General features: G+C 44.2%; 1 protein-coding gene across 2 annotated transcripts in view; it reads left to right on the forward strand.

The window, feature by feature from the left end:
* NARS2 (asparaginyl-tRNA synthetase 2, mitochondrial) overlaps nt 1–21,350 on the forward strand; it is an 80,191-nt gene that overhangs the window by 33,569 nt on the left and 25,272 nt on the right. For both annotated transcript variants that reach the window (XM_032775724.2, XM_075061791.1), the window contains exon 7: nt 17,937–18,069. In XM_032775724.2, coding sequence (XP_032631615.1) covers nt 17,937–18,069 — 133 coding nt within the window. The remainder of the gene's footprint in view (nt 1–17,936; nt 18,070–21,350) is intronic.

Genomic DNA, 21,350 nt, shown 5'->3' on the forward strand with positions numbered 1-21,350 from the left:
CTTCTTAATTATGCAGCACGTGAAAGGAGATTCCCTCCTGTATTCTCTTCAGGCATATCATTGCTCTGCCTTATACAATCTTAAATACTTTTGGATACAGATGCATGAATGATGTATAGTACCTATTCAGCATCCCTGCTGTTAAGAGTTACCAAGTGTAAGGTGTAATTGGCTAATTTATCTTGGATCCTTTTAAACAAAACTCTTTATGAAGTGTCTTGTGCAACATTTGTCTGAATCACACTCGTAATACAGACTCTGGTAATTAGATGGCAAACTAACTTCCATTAATTAGACTGGTACAGACACTTGGAGCTATAAAAAGCAGCCATGACATGTCTGTTTTAATTCAATTACTGCACACTACAGTCTTGTTTGTAATTACTCTAGTGATTTTTAATTACTTTTTTTTATTTGGTGAGAGTGCGATTTTAGTGTTTAAAGCAGGGGACCTGGGAATTGGGACTCCTGCTCAGAGGTTCGCAGCTCGCTTGGACAAGCTGTTTGACCTCTCTCTACTCATCTGTAAACTGGGGTGACGTCCCTGGGGGTACAGTCAGTACAAGAAATGTGCTAGGTGAACGGTCGACATGGCGAGAAGTCCTCTGGTTTAGGCACACGCTGTTGGGCTTGATGCAGGGATGATCTGAAGAAAATAAGATGAAATTCAATAAGGACAAATGCAAAGTACTCCACTTAGGAAGTAATAATCAGTTACACACATACAAAATGGGAAATGACTGCCTAGGAGGGAGTACTGCAGAATGGGATTTGGGAGTCATAGTGGACCACAAGCTAAATATCAGTCAACAGTGTAACACTGTTGCGAAAAAAGCCAACGTCATTCTGCGATCTTTAGCAGGAGAGTTGTAAGCAAGACACGAGAAGCAATTCTTCCACACTATTCTGTGCTGATTAGGCCTCAGCTGGAGTATTATGTCCAGTTCTAGGCGCCACATTTTGGGAAAAATGTGGACAAATTGGAGAAAGTCCAGAAAAGAGCAACAAAAATGATTAAAGGTTTAGAAAACATGACCTGTGAGGGAAGATTGAAAAAATTGGGTTTGTTTAGTCTGGAGAAGAGAAGACTAAGAGGGGACATGATAAAAGTTTTCAAGTACATAAAAGGTTGTTACAAGGAGGAGGGAGAAAAATTGTTCTTAACCTGAGGGTAGGACAAGAAGTAATGGGCTTAAATTGCGACAAGGGCAGTTTAAGTTGGACATTAGGAAAAACTTCCTGCGTGACAGGGGTAATTAAGCACTGGAGGTTGTGGAATCTCCATTGTTAGAGGGCTTTCTCTTTCCCCTTCCACTTCCCTGCTTCTTGTCACGCAAGCAGCAAAAGACCAGAAGGCCAAAGTGCAGACAATGTGATGTTTACTGGGGTTCGTTTCCAGGCAAGCCCTTCACACCAGTCAGGCTTATCTCTATGCGCCGATAGAGCCTATTCCCCAGTTCCGTTCCCAGCTCTGACCCCGCAGAGCATTTACCGTGTATCCCCCTTCCCAGCTCTGACACTGCAAAGCCTTGCCTGTGTCCCTGTTCCTGTTCCCCCACCTAAGCAAGCATGATTCCAATTTCCCTTCTCCCCACTTCCTGTTTGACCCCAGTTTATATAGTAATAGTCTCAGCTCTAACTTAACCAATCATTTTACTGAAATTTAACTAACCAGTCCTAACATATTATAACTTAATTCTCTAACCCATTATATCCCACTACCCTAATTAACTTACACCTAGCAAAATGTATTAAACAGCGGACAGAAACAATTAGGGAACCAGACAGATTAACAATAGAAAAGTGGCAGGTTTCAGAGGGGTAGCTGTGTTAGTCTGTATCAGCAAAAACAAGGAGCCCTTGTGGCTCCTTAAGAGACTAACAAATTTATTTGGGCATAAGCTTTTGTGGGCTAAAACCCACTTCATGAGATGCATGAAGTGAAAAATGCAGTAGGCAGGTATAATATACAGCACATGAAAAGATGGGAGTTGCCTACCAAGTGCAGGGGTCATTGCGAACAAGGCCAAATCAATCAGGGTAGATGTGAACCATTCCCAGCAGTTGACAAGAAGATACATCCGATGAAGTGGGCTGTAGCCCATGAAATCTTACGCTCAAATAAATTTGTTAGTCTCTAAGGTGCCACAAGTACTCCTATTCTTTTTGTGGATACAGAGACTAACATGGCTGGTACTCTGAAAGAAGATGAGAGTATCAACAGACAGAAAATTACTTTTTGTAGTGATCCAGCCACTCCCAGTCTTTATTCAGGCCTAATTTGATGATGTCACATTTGCAAATTAATTCCAGTTTGTCAGTTTTTCATTGAAGTTTGTTCCTGAAGTTTTTATGTTGAAGAATGGCCACTTTTAAGTCTGTTATTGAGTGTCCAGGGAGATTGAAGTGTTCTCCTACTGGTTTTTGGATGTTACAATTCTTGATGTCTGATTTGTGTCCATTTATTCTTTTGCCTAGAGACTGTCCGGTTTGGCCAATGTACGTGGCAGAGGGGCATTGCTGGCACATGATGGCATATATCAAATTGGTAGATGTGCAGGTGAACGAGTCCCTGATGGTGTGGCTGATGTAGTTAGGTCCTATGATGGTGTCCCTTGAATAATATGCGGACAGAGTTGGCAACAGGTTGTTGCAGGATGGTTCCGGGTTAGTGTTTTGTTATGTGTGTGTAGTGTGTGAGTATTTGCTTCAGGTTGGGCTGTCTGAAGCAGGGACTGGGCTGTTCCCCAAGGTCTGTGAGAGTGAGGATCATACTCTAGATAGGTTGTAGATCCTTGATGATGCGCTGGAGAGGTTATGGGCTGAGTGACAGCTAGTCTGAAAAGTAGGGGCAATAAAGATAAAAATACAGAAATGAGGTTTCACAACCAATGTTTAGTTATTTCTGCCACACAGGATGCTATTAAACTAAGTTCTCTTAACCATCTTAAGAGCTGTTTAAAACTTCAGAAAAACAAAAGTGTGAGGGAGGAGGCTGGGGTGTAACACAATCAGTTAACTGTTGAAGTGTTTTAAAGTTCAGGCTAACAGCAGCAAATAAGTAAATGAGGAGGAGCAAAAGAAAAGAAGAAATGGGTATATAGTTTGCTCTGAGCCAAGAATAGGGCTCCTGGGGTTGAAACAGTTGGGACGGTTAGAGTTGGACATGTGAAAAACTTCCTAACTGTAAAGTGGTTAAGCACTGAATAAATGCCTAGGAGTGAATCTCCATCATTGGAGATTTTAAGAGCAGGTTAGACAAACAGCTGTCAGGTGGTCTACATAATACTTAGTCCTGCCATGAGTTCAGGGGACTGGACTAGATGACTGCTCAAGACCTTTCAGTCGGTGATTCTAGATACTGGTTGAAATCTGGATTTGTTATGCAGCAGTGTCAGATTAAATCATAAAGTACCTCTTGGTTTTAACACGCATTACAAGCAGTAACTAGATTATAGATTGTAAGTTCCTCTGATGAAAGATGCTCTCTATAAAGTTCAAAGTATAAAGTCATGTCAAAGGTCAGTCACATTATTTATCTCTGAATCAAGCGCTTTGTAAAGGGAAAATTCATAGAATATCAGGTTTGGAAGGACCTCAGGAGTCATCTAGTCCAACCCCCTGTCTCAAAGCAGGACCAATTCCCAACAAAATCGTCCAGCCAGGGCTTGTCAAACCTGACCTTAAAAACCTCTAAGAAAGGAGATTCCACACCTCGCTAGGAACCATTCCAGTGCTTCACCACCTTCCTAGTGAAAAAGTTTTTCCTAATATCCAACCTAAGCCTCCCCCACTAGCAATCTGAGCCCATTACTCTCTTGTTCTGTCATCTGGTACCAACTGAAACAGCTAGATCCATCCCAATTTGGAACCCACTTTTTCAGATAGTTGAAGCAGCTATTAAATCCCCCCTCATTCTTCTCTTCTGCCAGAAACTAAACAACCCAGTCCCCAGCCTCTCCTCATAAGTCATGTGCTTCACCCCATAATTACTTTTGTGCCCTCCGCTGGACTCTTTCCAATTTTTCCACATCCCTCTTGTAGTGTGGCCCAAAAACTGGACACAGTACTCAGATAAGGCCTCACCAATGTCAAATAGAAGGGAATGATCACATCCCTTGACTACGGCAATACCCCTACTTTAAGGCCCAAAATGCTGTAGCCTTCTGGCCACAAGGGCACACTGTCAACTCATTATCCAGCTTCTCACCACTATAACCCCTATGTCCTTTTCTGAGCAACTCCTAGCTATTTGGTTCCTATCGGTAACAGTGAATGGGATTTCTCTGTCTAAGTGTGGGATTCTTCTGTCCTAAATGCAGGATCTGCACTTGTCTGTTGACCTCATCAGGTTCTTTTGGCCAATCCTCTAGGTCCCTCTGTATCCTACCCTACCCTCCAGCGATATCTACCTCCTCCCAGTTTAGTGTCATCTGAAACTTTGAGAGTGCAGTCCACGCCATCCTCCAGACATTAATGAAGATATTGAACAAAACTGGCCACAGGATGACCCTTGGGCACTTGCTTGAAACTGGCTGACAACTAGACATTGAGCCGTTGATCACTACCTTGAGCCGATGATCTAGGCTAGCTTTCTATCCACCTTATAGTTCATTCATCGAGCCCATACCTCTAACTTGCCGGCAAGAATACTGTGAGACTGTACAAAAGCTTGCTAAAGTCAAGAATAACACATCCACATCCACTTTCCCTCATCCACAGAGCCAGTTATCTCCTCATAGAGAGCCAAGATTTGGTTAGTCAGGCATCAATGGCCTTGGTGAATCCATGCTGACGTTCCTGATCACTTCCTCTCCTCTAAGTGCTTCAGAATTGATCCTTGAGGATCTCTCTCCAGATTTTCCAGGAACTGAGGTGACGCTGACTGGCCTGTAGTTCCCCAGATCTGCTCCTTCCTTTTTTAAAGATGGACACTACAGTAGCCTTTTTCCCAGTCATCTGGGACCCTCCCCAATCAGCATGAATTTTTCAAAGATAAGCCAATGGCTCTGCAATCAACATGCACCAACTCCTTTAGACCCTCGGATGCAGAGCATCCGGCCCCCCATAGACTTGCTGTGGTTTTCTAAATTTGAAGCATCTTTCTCACAGCAGGCACCTCCTCCCCATAGTCGTGCTGCATGTGCCGGATGCTGTTTCAAGACAGAAAAATCATTGAGTACATTAGCTTTTCCACGTCCGCTCACATTAGGTCTTCCTCTTTCAGTAAGAGGCTCACACTTTCCTTGACTTTCTTCTTGTTCTACATACTACACCTTCTGTTACTCTTAACTTGCCTAGCTGCAACTCGCTCATTTGGCCTTCCTGAATTTTCACTCCTGCATGCCTGAGCAATTATCTTTATACTCTTCCCTGGTCATTTGTCCAATCTTCCACTCTTATAGCTTCTTTTTTGTGTAGATACAGAAGTTCAGCTGTTAAGGCATGTAAACGACAAGCTGGTTGCCTGCCATATTTATATTCTTTCTACACATCGGATGTTTTTTCTAGTCAACCTCAATAAGGATTTCTTTAAAATACAGCCAGCTCTCCTTGGACTCCTTTCCCCCTCATGTTATTCTCCAGGATCCTGCCATCATTTCCTGAGGGATCAAAGCCTGCTTTTCTGAAGTCCAGGGCCGTATTATGCTCCTCCCTTCTCCTTGTGTCAGGATCCTGAACTCGACCATGCTCATGGTCCACTGTCTCCCAGGTCCCACCACTTTTGCTTCCCTCCTATGAATTCTTCCGTTTGTGAGTAGCAGGTCTAGAAGAGCTCTCCCCCTAGTTGTTCCTCCAGCATTGCACCAGTATTGTCCCCTACACTTTCCAAGAACTTCCTGGATTGTCGTGTCCCGCACGTGTATGCGCTCCCAGCAGATACCAAGGTGATAAAGTCTCCCATGAGAACAGGACCTGCAATCATTAGCAGATCTCCACCACAAACATCACCGCTTTGCTCCACACTCTACTTAATCCAGAATCTTCCAGGTTTTTCTGCAGTTTCATACTGGAGCTTTGAGCAAGTCATACTCGCCTCTACGTACAATCAACTCCCCCCACCGTTTCTGCCCTGCCTTCCTTCCTGAACAGTTATATTCCATCCATGACAATACTTCATCATGTCAGGGCTGGCTCTAGCCATTCACTGCCCAAGCACGGCAGCACCACGCAAGGGGCACTCTGCCGCTTGCCGGTCCCGTGGTTCCGGTGGACCTCCCGCAGGCATGCCTGTGGAGTCCACTGGTCCAACGGCTCCGGTGGCCTCCCGCAGGCGTGCCTGCGGATCTCACTGGAGCCGTGGGACCAGCGGACCTTCCACAGGCACGCCTGCGGGAGGTCCACTGGAGCCGCCTGCCGCCCTCTCGGCAACCAGCAGAGCGCCCTCCGTGGCATGCCGCCCCAAGCACGTGCTTGGCGCGCTGGGGCCTGGAGCCAGCCCTGCATCATATGAGTTATCCCAAGTGTCTGTTGTTCCAATCACATCATAGTTCCTTGACTGTGCCAGGACTTCCAGTTCTCCCTGCTTGCTTCCCAGGCTTCTTGCATTTGTGTATAGGCATTTAAGATAACTCACTGTTCGTTCCGCTTTCTCAGTCTGAGACAGGAGTCCTCCCCTCTTGCGCTCTCCTGCTCGTGCTTCCTCCCTGTATCTCATTTCCCCACTTACCTCAGGCCTTTGGTCTCTTTCCCCCGGTGAGCCTAGTTTAAAGCCCTCCTCACTAGGTTAGCCAGCCTGCTTGCAAAGATTCATAGATTCATAGACTTAAGGTCAGAAGGGACCATTATGGTCATCTAGTCTGACCTCCTGCACAATGCAGGCCACATTGCTCTTCCCTCTTTTCGTTAGGTGGAGCCTGTCTCTGCCTAGCAGTCCTTCTTCTTGGAACACCATCCCATGGTTGAAGAATCCAAAGCCTTCTCTCCGACACCACTTGCGTAGCCATTCGTTGACTTCCACAATTCTACCCAGGCCTTTTCCCAACACCCGCTTTCTCTGATCACCTGTTGTCACCCGTCTGCTAAGCAGTAGCAGATTAATAGATTTTTAAGACCAGAAGGCACCGCGAAGTCTGGCCTTCTGTGTGACACAAGCCAGAGAACTTCATCCACAGCTCAGAGCCTTGCAGGGCAGCTTCACATGCATGTGTGTATGCACCAGTCCTGGAACAGAAGTGGTCCCATCTTTCAAAACTCAGCCCAAACACCAATGCCTGATTTGCAGGGAGCCAGCTGTATCTCAGGAACTGATTGTACACCTTGTCATAAGGTATAATTCCCAAATCTGAACCTTAGGGTCCAAAATTTGCGTACCTGCATGAATTCCTCTAAGCTTAATTACCAGCTTAGATCTGATATGCTGCCACCAATCAAAACTCTGAGTGTTTGATAAACTCTGATCTCTCCAAAACCTTCCCTGGGGACTCCCAAGACCCAGTTCCCCTGGATCTTAACACAGGGAAAGTAAACTTTTCCCTCACTAGTGCCACTCCTAGGCTTCCCCTCCCTGGGTTCCCCTAGAAGATCCTGTGCTTCAAACTCCATGAAACACACCGAGCAGGTTTTTTCCTCCCTCTTCCCCTGAGGCAGTACAGATTCACGCTCTGTAAATCTAACACAAAGAGATCCCCCTCCCTTCCTTCCTCAGCCTTAACCAGAGAAAAAACTCACTCAGGTTCTCTAAAAAGAAATCTTTTATATAAAGAAAGGAAAGTAAAGAAATTATCTCTGTAACTTCAAGGATTGAATTACAGGGTCCTATAGCTTACAGACACAGAAAGAAACTTTCCCCAGTACCAATACAAATCAAAATATTCCCAGCAACTACACACATAAAAGTTAACCAGCCAGATCACACTTGCAAATAGAGTAAAACAAACAAAAAGCCTAAACCTCCTGTTTTTACTTACTATTTGAACAGAAACGTAGAGAGCCTGTAGTAACGTCTGGTCTCTCTCAGACCCCCCGAGAGAAGAACACACACAAAAACTTCCCTCCACCCAGGTTTAAAAGTATCTTGTCTCCTGATTGGTCTCTGGTCAGCTGTTCCAGTTCCCTGCTTGTAACCCTTTACAGGTAGAAGAGACATTAACCCTTAACAATCTGTTTGACACACCTCTACCCCGATATAACGCTGTCCTCGGGAGCCAAAAAGTCTTACCGCATTATAGGTGAAACCGCATTATAGCGACCTTGCTTTGATCCACCAGGGTGCGCAGCCGCGCCCCCCTCTCCCCCGCCGGCGCGCTGCTTTGCCATGTTATATCCCAGTTCACCTTATATCAGGTCGCATTATATCGGGGTAAAGGTGTAGTAAATTTAAGTCAAAAAGCAAACTCTCTTGCTGCTTTCCACACCTCCCCTAAAACAAACCGATTGCATCACAGAACAAACAACAAGCATTTCTTTAAAGATGAACAGTGCTTGCACCCTAAGAAAAAGAAAGTGGAAGTGATGGCAACACTACCTCGTGAATGTTGCCATAACCCCTTTTTTTTTTTTCCAGGTTTTTAGTATTGTCATTCATTTGTTTTCCATGTTGTAGGTTTTGAAGCCTGCTGGAGTTAAGTACTTGGATCCAAACTTTAAAGGGGCCTCAACTGTGTCTCCATTCGTATATCAGTACAGCTCTGTGTGTAATTTTTGAGCACTGTTTGTGTGCATGCAATCGGTAGAGTACAGGGACTACACATAGTTTGAAAAATAGACACTTTAAAAAACTCTTTAAAGCCGTTGCACTGCAGTTTGAGGAGGGTGTGCATTCTTTCCCACATAGAGGGTAAAGATGCAACACAACAGCTTTCATTAAAGTCATGTTCTTTGCCCCTCTCATGATCAGGTTTTGAATGAGATCTTTGCTACGTACTTTATCTAAATTTGGGGAACATTTTGTGTCATTCCTCTGTGAAATGTCCCAGTTAGCTAAGACATGGGAACAGTTATTTGAACTAATGCCTAAAAACTGGTGTGCTGTCTTCCATCAGAAAGTTTTGAGCTGCCATTGCTAATGTGGAGGCTTTGTTGATTTATTTATTTCTTAATTTTTTTTAATAGTGATTTGATGAAAATCAAAACCAGGGAAACACAAAACTCCATTGAAAATAACACGTCATGTGGTAAATGCAGAGGAGTAGTGCTTAAGAGATCTCAGTTCTATTTGTGATCCAACCATAAGCTGGCAGTATGGCTTGAAGCAATTCACTTTACCTCTATGTGCTGTGGTTTCGTCATCTGTAAAATAAGGATAATGCACAGGTGTGTTGTGAGGCTTAATTCATTAATGTATGTCAAGTGCTTAGAGTGCCTGGGATGGCAGGTGTCTGTAGAAATGCAAAGTATAAGATTAATATTTATTTATTTATTAGATTATATGAATATGCCTGGATCTGTGTCAAGCTGACCTGTGCGACCCTATATTAATTTTGTTTGGTACCCCCTTCAGTGTCTTTATTCCCAATTCCTTGCACCAAGAGCAGAGCTGATGAAATTTAAACTGGAGAGAGCCAGACCTCTAGGTATGGTTGTGCTATTGTTCCGGGCCCATTCTTCATCCTGCAGTGGGTGCAGGGCTCCATTGCCCCTTGCCAATCAGTGTGGGAGGCTGCTGCCTGATCTGACTGGCTGGTGGCAGAAGTTTGGCATTTCTGAGTCCCTGCTTGTCTAACCATATCAGACAGCAGCTTGTTTTTGGCTGTGTACAGAAGGAAGTATAATTCCACCTTGTCACTTCAAGTTTTGAAACAGCAGCCATCTGCTAAAGCCTCAAGCCACCCTTGCATTGCATGAGCAAATGATTGAGGTGTATCTTTCCACATCTGTAGTTACTGGTAGAGCTGATCAAAAATAGTGTATTTTATGGAAATTATTTCAAATGAATTTGTCTGATTTTTTTTTTCCAACAAAAATTCCCCAAACCTGAAAAAATACATTGGTTTTTTTTAAACTAAAAAAAAATGGACTTTGTCATCCATCTCCGTATCTCTTCCCTACCCCCACCCCCCAATGTCTGTTTTTCAAATGAAGGCAGGGTGGGGAGGGGGAAGAAGTTGAGAAAAAGCAAAACATTTTATTTTGCCCCAAGTTCTTTAAAACAAATATTCATCAAAAACGTTTGTTTTTTAAAAAAAAAAAAAAAAGCCATTTTTCATTTTGAAAGGAGTTTCAGATAAAGAATGTGCATCAGCTCCAGTCAGCAGCCCAGTTCTATCTCCTTTCCTCCCACTGACTTTCTTAGGATCAGTGGGTGCTCAGCTTCTCTGGCAGCCTGGCTCTGTGTGCGTTGGCTCTGCCTTCTTGAACAAGCAACAGAGTATAATGCTTTGTATCCTGAAAGGTCCCACAGCCTGTCATGATCCCAGCGTTGCTTAAAAGCAGCCTCCCCTGAGTTTAGAGTGGCAGTCAGCTGGTGCCCAGCAGTTGAGGGAGAGGGAGTCTTGGCCTTGGACATTGGGACAAAATCCTCCATTTATGGGAAATGCCTGGGGAGCAGGTCGGCCCTCGGTGATAAAAGCCTCACAAAATGAGCAAGGTCAGGTGAAATACAATGGAACTGTGTGAGAATAAGCATTTTTTTGCACTCCTCTTCGGCTTCCCCTTCCTCCAGAGAGGACAGCATGCTGAGGGAGATCAACCTCCGGTGCATTCTCATCCTTATCTGCTGCTCCTACTCTCTACTGACGTCATGCCTTGCTTCCACCTTTGGATTGAAACACTTTTTAGGTTTTTGACTGACTTTTAAGAAAGGGCCTTTCATCTAGGAACAAACCAGGGGGGCGGAGGATCAGCAAAGAGAACACTATCTTTGTAAGTCACATTCTGTGTCCACTTACTCTTTTCTGAAACAAGGATTTATTCTCACTCAGCACAGGTTGCCTTCTGGCTCAAATCTGCCCTGAAGAGACATTGCAGTGATTCTCTTCGTGTTGGCAACGCACCTGCAACTTTGGGAGCACTGCAGCAAAACAAATAAGCAGTAATAAATGTGTGTATGTGTGGTCTAGTAGCTAGCCCTGAGTCAGGACTCGTGGGTCCTATTCCCAGCCTTATCGCTAACTTGCTGTGTGATGGTTATTAAACTGACTATGTAAAATGGCTGAGGTATATTTGCGTAATTCAGTGACACAAGCACATCTTTAAAAAGAACAGGAGTACTAGTGGCACCTTAGAGACTAACAAATTTATTGTAGCAGAAGCTTTTGTGGGCTACAGCTCACACACACACACGGAACATGAAACAATGGGTGTTACCATACACATTATAAGGAGAGTGATCAGTTAAAGTGAGCTGTTGTCAGCAGGAGAGAAAAATAACTGTTTGTAGTGGTAATGAAAATGGCCCTTTTCCAGCACTTGACAAGGAGATATAAGGAACTGTAGCTGGGGATCGGGGAGGGAAGAAGAGAGACAAGCATGGGGAAATGGTTTTACTTTGTGTAATGGCCCATCCACTCCATCTTTATTATTCCTGCAGAGCCCTCGCTGTGAGAAGGCGGGCTGGATCCTTTCCTTGCCCATGAGTGATTAGCAGAATTGTTAACAAAATTTGAATTGCAGCCTAAAGGTCCTCAATGGAGTTGGGTGGCTGAGACCAGGTCTACAGTGCTGCTGTGCTGGTTTAAAGGGGTGCTTTTAAGCCAGTTTAAACTCGTCTAGCTTTGGGCCTCTTACACTGGTTTAAACCTAGCTCTTACCAGTTTAACATGCTCCTGAAATAGTTTTTCAAATCGACTTGAGTGAAACCAGTGTAATTTCTACATGTAGATGAGCACTGAGAAAGGGAAGTGGGGATAGCCAGCCATCAGCCGCCTGCCTAGTCATCACGAAATGGGTCAAATGAGAGACAACCAGAAGGATTTGAGCAGCAGGGAAATAGAGTTGTTGGAGTGGAGAGAGCTGGTCATTTCCCGCTGGGTCTGGGTTTCCCTTGGTCCTGGGAATATACACACAGATCAGACTTGACTAATGATCTCTGAGAACAGTACAAAGACATGGACCCCAAGGGTTCAATCCTGCAAGGTGCTGAGTGCTCTGGCCCCAATCCAACAATGCACTTAGGCATGTGCTTCATTTGGAACATGTAAGTCGTTCCATTGACTTAGATGGGGCCAGTCATGTGCGTATAGTAAAGCATGTGCCTCAGCGCTTTGCTGGATCAGGGCCAGAGTGTTCAGCATCTTACAGGATGAAGCCCTACTAGATTTAACATGCTGGTGCCTCAGGCTGTGTGCCTTCTGTGGTACAGTACAATGTTGGGCTCCAGACTGGGAGTGAATGAGAAGAGAAGTGAATGAAATCAAATGCCAGTTTTGGAGAGAGAGCAGTTTATTAAAGGTAGCACTGCACTCTGCCAGTGCTGTTTTCATTCCGATGGTGTCTGTTAGCTATGTGAACAGTTGGCTCAGTTCTGCTTTGTGTGAAATTGGCTACCCAGGGTCTTGTTTCAAAGCCTGTTTTGTGTTCCTGTGGTAGCATATATCAGGACAGTACTACAGTCAGTAATGCCCCAGCTGCCACGCTTTGGCACATATTAGGGTTTGTCTGGTATTTTCCACCCCCAGCTCCCCACCCTCCACCCCACCCCCGTTGCATCTGAGGACATAAGAGGGCCTGATTTTCAGAGGTGCTGAGAACCGTCAGCTCCCGTTGACTTCAGTGGGGATTGAGGGTGCTCAGTACTCCTTGGGATTCTCCATCGCTGACCGTTTTTAAATCAAGATTGTATCTGTTTCTAAAAGATCTGCTCTAGGAATTGTTTTGGGGAAGTTCTATGGCCTATGTTATACTGGAGGTCAGACTAGATGATCACAGTTGTCCTCTCTGGCCTTGGAATCTGCGAATCTTATGAAAATTAAGCCCCTGATTTTCAAATGTCACTTTCAGACACTGTATTGTGATTAAAAAACTTGTGGCACCCAGTCTCAGAGACTAGGTCAGCTGGCTCAGGCTATGGAGCTAAAAATAGGAGTGTAAACATTTCGGCTTGGGCTGGAGCCTGGGCTCTAAGACCGCTCCCCCTCCCCCCCGCACATGAGGTCTCAGAATCTGGGCTTCACCTCAAGCCCAGCTGGTAATTGGGATAAAATACAGCACAGTTTTACAAAAAGTAGATCATGCCAGACCAATGTGAACTCCTTCTTTGAAAAGAGAACTGATTTTTTTCGACAAAGGAATTGCAGTCGTGTTAATCCACTTGGATTCCAGTAAGGCATTTGATACAGTTCCACATAGGAAATTATTAATTAAATTGGAGAAGATGGGGATTAATATGAGAATTGGAAGGTGGATAAGGAACTGGTTAAAAGAGGGGATTACAGTGGGTCATGCTGAAAGGTGAACTGTCAGGCTGGAGGGAGGGAACTAGTGGAGTTTCTCAGGGATCGGTCTTGGGGCCAATCTTATTTAACCTTTTTATAATGAGCTTGGCACAAAAAGTGGGAGTGTGCTAATAAAATTTATGGATGATACAAAGTTGGGAGGTATTGCCAATATTGAGGAGAGCCGGAATACCATACAAGAAGATCTGGATGACCTTGAAAACTGAGTAATAGAAATGAGGTGAAATTTAACAGTGCAAAGTCATGCACTTAGCGACTAACAACAAGAACTTTTGCTATAAGCTGAGGACTTATCAGTAGGAAGTGACAGAGGAGGAGAAAGACTTGGGTGTATTGGTTGATCACAGGATGACTATGATGCGGATGTGAAAAAGACTAATGCACTCCTAGGATGCATCGGGCAAAGTATTTCCAGTAGAGACAGAGAAGTCTTAATACTAATATACAAAGCACTAGTAAGACCTCATCTGGAATACTGTGTACAATTCTGGTCTCCCATGTTTAAGAAAGATGAATTCGAACTGGAACAGGTACAGAGAAGGGCTAGTAGGGTGATCCAAGGAATGGAAAACTACCTAATGAGAGGAGACTCAAAGAGCTTGGCTTGTTTAGCCTAACCAAAAGAAGGCTGAGGGGAGATACGATTGCTCTCTATAAATGTACCAGAGGAATAAATACCAGGGAGGAAGAGAAGTTATTTAAGTTAAACACCAGTGTGGACACAAGAATAAACAGATATAAACTGGCCATCAATAAATTTAGGCTTGAAATTAGGTGAAGGTTTCCAGCCATCAGAGGAACAAATTTCTGAACCAGCCTTCCAAGGGGATCTGTGGTGGCAAAAACCTAACTGGCTTCAAGACTGAGCTTGATAAGTTTATGGAGGGGGGTTTGTATGAGAAGACTGACTACAGTGACATGTATCCGATCTGCAACTGCTAGCCGCAAATATTTCCAGTGGCCGATGATGGGGTACTATATGGGGAGGTATGGCGGTCACAGGGTGTCTGGCTGGTGGGTCTTGCCCACGTGCTCAGGATCTAACTGATCACCATATTTACAGTCTAGAAGGAATTTTCCTCCATGTCAAATTGACAGAGATGCTGCGAGGCAGGGGGGTTCGCCTTCCTGTGCAGCATGGGGCATGGGTCACTTGCAGGTTTAAACTAGTGTAAATGGTGGATTCTCTGTAACTGTGCAGGAGGTCAGACTAGATGATCATAATGGTCCCTTCTGACCTTAAAGTCTATGAGTCTTTAAATCATGATTTGAGGATTTCATTAACTCAGCCAGAGGTTAGGAGTGGGTGGGTGAGGTTCTGTAGCCTGCAATTTGCAGGAGGTCAGACTAGAGGATCACTATGGCCCCTTCTGACTTTAAACTCTGAGTCTATGCTGCAATTTGATGTCTCTGCAGCCTGACCCCCACGAACCAGAATAAGCTGACCTGGGCCAGCGATGATCATGCTAGGGGTCTTTTATTACAGTGTAAACATACTCTACTGGTCTTAAGGGAACTGGGAATGTTATTAACTGTATGGTAGTGTCTAAGTGTCATAAACAGATAGCTAAGGGTTAATGTTTCTTTTCCCTGTAAAGGGTTAACAGAGGGAACCAAACACCTGACCAGAGGACCAATCAGGAAACCAGATTTTTCAAAGTGAGGGAGGGAACTTCTGGTTTTGGGTTTGTTCTGCCTGTTTGTTTTCTCTCCGGTTATGAGGGAAGAGCTTTCTGTCTTTTTTCTAATTCCAAGTCTTCTTTCACCTTCTGTTCCAGTTGCTAAGTACAAAGGTAACAACAATAGTTCTTCTTATTTGGCTTTTTTTGTTTTTTTAATGGTGGAGTTTCTAAGTCCGGTGTTTAATTGGATAATCTTGTGAATCAGACTGCTTTGTTCTAGTTTCTTACCAAGTGCATAGCTCTGTATTTCTCGCTCATTCTTGACTGCCGAGTCTTACTATTCTGTATTATTTCTTTCCTTTATATAAGTTTTCTTTTTAGAGACTGTTGAGTTTTTCCTCTCCTGAGGTAGAGTTAAGGAGCAAGGGAGAGGCGATCTCTTATGTATTAGATCTACGGAGCGTGCTCGGCAGCACACCAGTTCGTGGGAGGGGGAAGAGTAGATAGGATCATCTCTGTTTCTTGCTATTTCGGGTTTGTCTCTTTGTGGAATAAGGAGAACGCCCACGTTCCCCGCGCCTTTCACTTGGTATTGTGATGTAAAGAATTGCATGCAGCTCTCTCAAGTAGCCCGGGGAGTTCGGTGCGGAGCAGGGAAGGGGAAGGGAAGTGTGGCCCGTAGTCTCCTCTGCCGGTCAAAGCCTCAGCGCTCTTCTGGGCTCCTTCGCGGGGTCCCCCGCGCGAGTATACTCTGCGCGGGGCTCAAGTGTACCAGGCACGGATTCCTGGTTGGTGGCAGCGAGATAAGATCCAAGCTGGTAATTAAGCTTGGAGGTTCATGCTAAGCACCCAGATTTTGGACGCAAAGGTCCAGATTTGGGAAGAAGGCTTATTACACTAAGAACCCCAGTCGTGGATCAGTGTCTCCTGCTTGGAAGGAGCTCCCCATAAACGTGCTCAAAGCTACTTCCCTATTCTCCTTCCAATGCCTCCTTAAAATTCTCCTTTGCTGTGATATGTTAGGCCACTGGTGTACTGTCTATCATGCTGACCAATATTGTCCTGTTTCCTTGTGCTCCTCCAGCTGTCTGTATCCATTTGTTATCTCTTGTCTTATAAGTGATGAGCTGGAAAAATGATCTTTCCAACAGCATTATCATTCGTCTCATTCCTGGTAATCACTGGACAGTGGAAGGGCTCTTTCCTCCAAATAGTAACATGTAAACTTCCGCAATATGGAGATCGGAAGGAAGAGCTGACTGGTCAATAACATGCATGTTCCCTTGTTTGGACACGCTTTTGAGCCCTTTTAATTTTTTATGGTCTCAATTTTTTTTTAACCTTCTGTTTATCAGAATTAACATGAACAGAAACTTCTGAGATCAGATTTTTATCAGCTGCACATCCTCTTTCAGTGTGTATACCCTTACTGAGTTCGTCTCGGATTACATGCACAACTCCTGCACTTCACAGCTTGGCGTGAATATCAAGCAACTCTTAATCTCTACTAAGAGAGTTCAAGTTTTCCCATATGCTGCCTACCGTTAAAGATAGTGGCAGATAAAGAATAAACTGAATGGCACAGCTAATCTAGACCCAGGCCACTGTCCGCAATCACAGCTATTTTCTACTGAAGTGTGGGGGTAGGGGTGACAAGGCTGTTTAAGCCGCTGGGCTATTGCTGTGAAGCTCTCTCCTGAATTATCAGAGGGGTAGCCATGTTAGTCTGGATCTGTAAAAGCAGCAAAGAGTCCTTTGGCACCTTATAGACTAACTGACGTTTTGGAGCATGAGCTTTTGTGGGTGAATACCCACTTCGTCGGATACATGCATCCGATGAAGTAGGTATTCACCCACGAAAGCTCATGCTCCAAAACTTCGGATAGTCTATAAGGTGCCACAGGACACTCTTTCCTGAATTATAACTTCCACGAATCTGGCAGTCTTCAGATCACAATGGAAAACTTGCTGCTTTGAATGTAACCTTGCCAAAATAAAAATAAGTTAAACTGAAAGGGGTTGAATTTCAGTAGGAAGATTTTTGTGGAGGAAGATGGTGATCTGGAAGGCCCTCGGTTTCCATGCTAATGAGTGTGGCATAAGAGAGAATAGATTAAATAGATTCCATGGAAGGCTGTTGGGCAAATATCAAACAATTAGGAGACAACCTCTGAGCACGTCTAAGTCACATGATGCCCCAGATGGGTCACTGGAAGTGGGGATTGAGCGTGGGACCTATGGATCTAAAAGGAGGAGTCTCTACTGCCTGAAATGAAAGATCCAGGTCTATTTATCTTAAAGGTTGTTGCAGATCTATAAACCTCTGTGGACCAGCCATTAGAAGGGGGTAGAGAGCCACAATGTGTAAGAGAAGGTTACAGCTATACTACAAAATATTTCCTGTCGCCATTAGCACCTGTTCAGCTGCATCAGTGATGGGAGCCCTCGGGTATACCAGACTGCAGTAGCTTGAGGCATTTTTACCACTACCATGTCAGTTAAACCTGCTGAAGAGCAGGTGTGAATAATGTGGTGGAACAATAGTGTCTGACAGCTGGAGCTTTGTCTGTCCTGAGCATTGTGATGTGCCAGCATGTCTCTGAGACCCTGGTCTGTTTCTGCAGTGTTAGCTCCGATTTACTAAGAAGAAAGTGTCTGTCACTAATGTGGATGGCAAAACCCATCCAAATGTCATATGTTATCTAAATGAAGCTGACTCAATAGCAAAGAGGTGGGAACTGCCTCACTTACCTCAGTGTGTTAACTTTGAAGCATAATGATGGCAATTTTAAATGACAGTGCGGATAACTGTTTCACTGCTGATCAGTTTAACAGAAAAGTCCCAGTTACTCTGGGATTGTGGGAGGAAAATGGGATTGTAGGTGCAACTTGGATAGAGACTACCCATCTCTGCTCCCAGTCCAAAATCTGCTCTCTTACCTTGTGTCTAAACTGCATCTTGTTTCTTTTTGCATTGCAGTGCATTTACACAGGTGTTCACCTTCGGCCCAACCTTTCGAGCTGAGAACTCTCAAAGTCGCCGACACTTGGCAGAGTTCTACATGGTAGAAGCAGAGATGTCTTTTACTGAAAGCCTCCAGGACATCATTCAGGTGGGTACCAGTTTGTGTGTGATTTTAAAGGTATTGGAGCCGTCTCCTCCATTCACTGTGTTCAGCCTCAGGGCAGTGGAATTGAACCTCCTATCACCTACTGTAATCTTTCCAGATAAATCAAGAGTTGTGTTGAAGGCAGCTAAGCTTAAATTCTCTTTGGGCAGAGGAGTGGCCATTGAAGGGAAATGAGGAAGGATTTGAGAAAAGGGCTGATCCAGGGTGCTCTGTGTGAGCCATTGGATAAACAGATTTCTACGACATGCTTCAGGACTGCGCTCATTTTTAATACAAAGGAACAACCTGCAAAGATTACTATTCTCAGCATGTAATATTCCACCTTGATTTTAGCAGAAAGCTGAAACGTGTAATCACTGCTGGTCTTACCTGTGTACTAAAGCTGAGGAGAGAGCCATTTTGCACAAACAGATGCCACCCTCTGGCTCTCAGAAAGCACAGTTTACACATCGCTGTCCTAGTTGTCCTGAGGACCCCACCTCCTGGGGCTTGTGGGGAAGAGTCAGTCTAGAGGAAATAGAGAATGAGAATCTTTCAGGTTTCAGAGTAGCAGCCGTGTTAGTCTGTATCCACAAAAAGAACAGGAGTACTTGTGGCACCTTAGAAACTAACAAATTTATTTGAGTATAAGCTTTTGCGGGCTACAGCCCACTTCATCGGACGCATGCAGTGGAAAATACAGTAGGAAGATATATATATCTACACACACACACACACACACACACAAAACAATGGGTGTTACCATACAAACTCTAACAAGAATGATCAGTTAAGGTGAGCTATTACCAGCAGAGGAGAGAGAAACTTTTTGTAGAGATGATCAAAATGGTCCATTTGCAGCAGCTGAGGAACACTTGTGGGGGAATAAACATCGGGAAATACTTTTACTTTGTGTAATGACCCATCCACTCCCAGTCTTTATTCAAGTCTAATTTAATGGCGTCCATTTTGCAAATTAATTTCAATTCAGCAGTGTCTCGTTGGAGTCTGTTTTTGAAGTTTTTTGTTGTAATATTGTGACTTTTAGGTCTGTAATCAAATGACCAGGGAGATTGAAGTGTTCTCCGTCTGGTTTTATATGTTACTATTCTTGGCATCTGATTTGTATCCATTTATTCTTTTACGTAGAGACTGTCTGGTTTGGCCAATCTACATGGCGGAGGGACATTGCTGGCACGTGATGGCATAGATCACATTGGTAGATATGCAAGTGAACGAGCCTCTGATAGTGTAGCTGATGTGATTAGATCCTATGATGGTGTCCCCTGAATAGATATGTGGACAGAGTTGGCAACAGGCTTTGTTGCAAGGATAGGTTCCTGGGTTAGTGTTTTTGTTGTGTGGTCTGTGGTTGCTGGTGAGTATGTGCTTCAAGTTGGGGGGCTATCTGTAAGCAAGGACTGGCATGTCTTCCAAGATCTGTGAGAGTGATGGATCGTCCTTCAGGATAGGTTGTAGTTACTGAATTGGAACTGATGAATTGGAATTAATTTGCAAAAGGGACACCATTAGATTAGGCTTGAATAAAGACTTGGAGTGCATGGGTCATTACACAAAGTAAAAGTATTTCCCGATGTTTATTCCTCCCCCCCGCCCCCCCCCGTGTTCCTCACACCTTCTTGTGAACTGCTGCAAATGGACCATTTTGATTACCACTACAAAAAGTTTTTTCTCTCTCCTGCTGGTAATAGCTCACCTTAACTCTCACTGTCATTAGAGTGTGTATGGTAACACCCATTGTTTCATGTTCTCTGTGTGTTTGTGTGTGTGTATCTTCCTACTGTATTTTCCACTGCATGCGTCCGATGAAGTGGGCTGTAGCTCATGAAAGCTTATGCTCAAAAAAATTCGCTAGTCTCTAAGGTGCCGCAAGTACTCCTGTTCCTTTTGTAGAATCTTTCAGAATTTCTCAGATTCTACAATTCAAAACTAATTCAAAGTTCTGAAAGGTTTATGGGTTTTGCTCTGTTTAGGGGGGGAAGAAAAGAACTTTGCCCCTTTGACTTTGAGAATTTTTCTTGTTGTTATTAAATGTCTTGCAAAATCCAAATTTCTCTGGGTTTTCCCCTTCCCCCTCAATCTCTGACCACCATCATCAACTGTGAGAGAAATAATTCTTCCTATCACAGTGGTTTATTCTACAAGTCACATTCTGGATTGCAAAATACTTATTCTTGCAGTGGTCTTATTTAAAGAAGTAGTGTTCCTGTTTCTTGAAATCACTGGACAAGCCATTAAAAAATATCTGACAGCTGCACTAAGGCCTCAGTTAAGTTTCTGTTTCTCCATAAGTCTTTAGAGAAACTGATCTAAATTCAACACCCTTACATGGCTCAGTACACTGTGCAGCTTTTCTGTTGAAAGTTTGTCGTCTCTGAGTTTAGTGCTTTACAAAAGATGCCCAGTTGAAAGCCCTAGTGACTGATGGCCAAATTTGCATGTGTGGGTGTTTCAGGTTAGGTTTCTAAATCCATGTCTTGGTACCAAAATACAAACAGTCTGATTTTTCTCAAGCGTGGACTACCTGAACCTCCCCTCAACACCAGTGGGGAGTTTTGGATGCTCAGTTCTATTGAAAATCAAGCCATTTGTTTAGGAGCGTAAGCATAAATACTCAAGCCTTACTTCAGGCTCCCGCATGTGAAAATGTTGGCCTAAGTCGTGGCACTGCCCTGCTGCCATTGAGGCTGACCTCTTATCCAGATGGGGTGGGTGGGTGGGTGTGTGTGTGTATGTGTAAGAAAAGTTCAGGATCTTTGCCCATTCTGTCCTTGACCTCTTTAATACAAGCAACAAGGGCTAGTTATTTCCAGCACAGGAGTGGTGGCTTTGGGGCTGTAGATGTCTGCCCACTAGGAAACAGACTGAAATGGCAAAACTTATTTTCCATAGACCACCGATAGCTCATACCACTTTTCATTCAGTATCACCCAGGATGTGATTTTTTTTTTTTTACTGTCATCCTAAAATGAAAGGTACTGTGTTGCATTAGACAGTCCCCAGAGCCATTCCACAATGTTACCAACTCTTGTGATTTTTATCCCCCGTCTTGTGGTACGCAGTGTCTTTTCTTAAAGCCCCAGCTGCAGGAGTCATATGATTGCATGAGACTCTTAGCAAAAGAGTCTGTGCCTGTGAGAGCACACTGCCCACCAGCACCTGACATGGAGCTCAAGGTCCATGAGTCCTCAGTTCCTCTGCTGGTGCAAAGCATCCCATCCTTTGCTAGTGCTGGGTCCACATAGGAGATTACAACCTACTAC

The sequence above is a fragment of the Chelonoidis abingdonii genome, chromosome 1 (genome assembly GCF_003597395.2).
Source record: "Chelonoidis abingdonii isolate Lonesome George chromosome 1, CheloAbing_2.0, whole genome shotgun sequence".
In the NCBI taxonomy this organism is placed as follows: domain Eukaryota; kingdom Metazoa; phylum Chordata; order Testudines; family Testudinidae; genus Chelonoidis; species Chelonoidis abingdonii.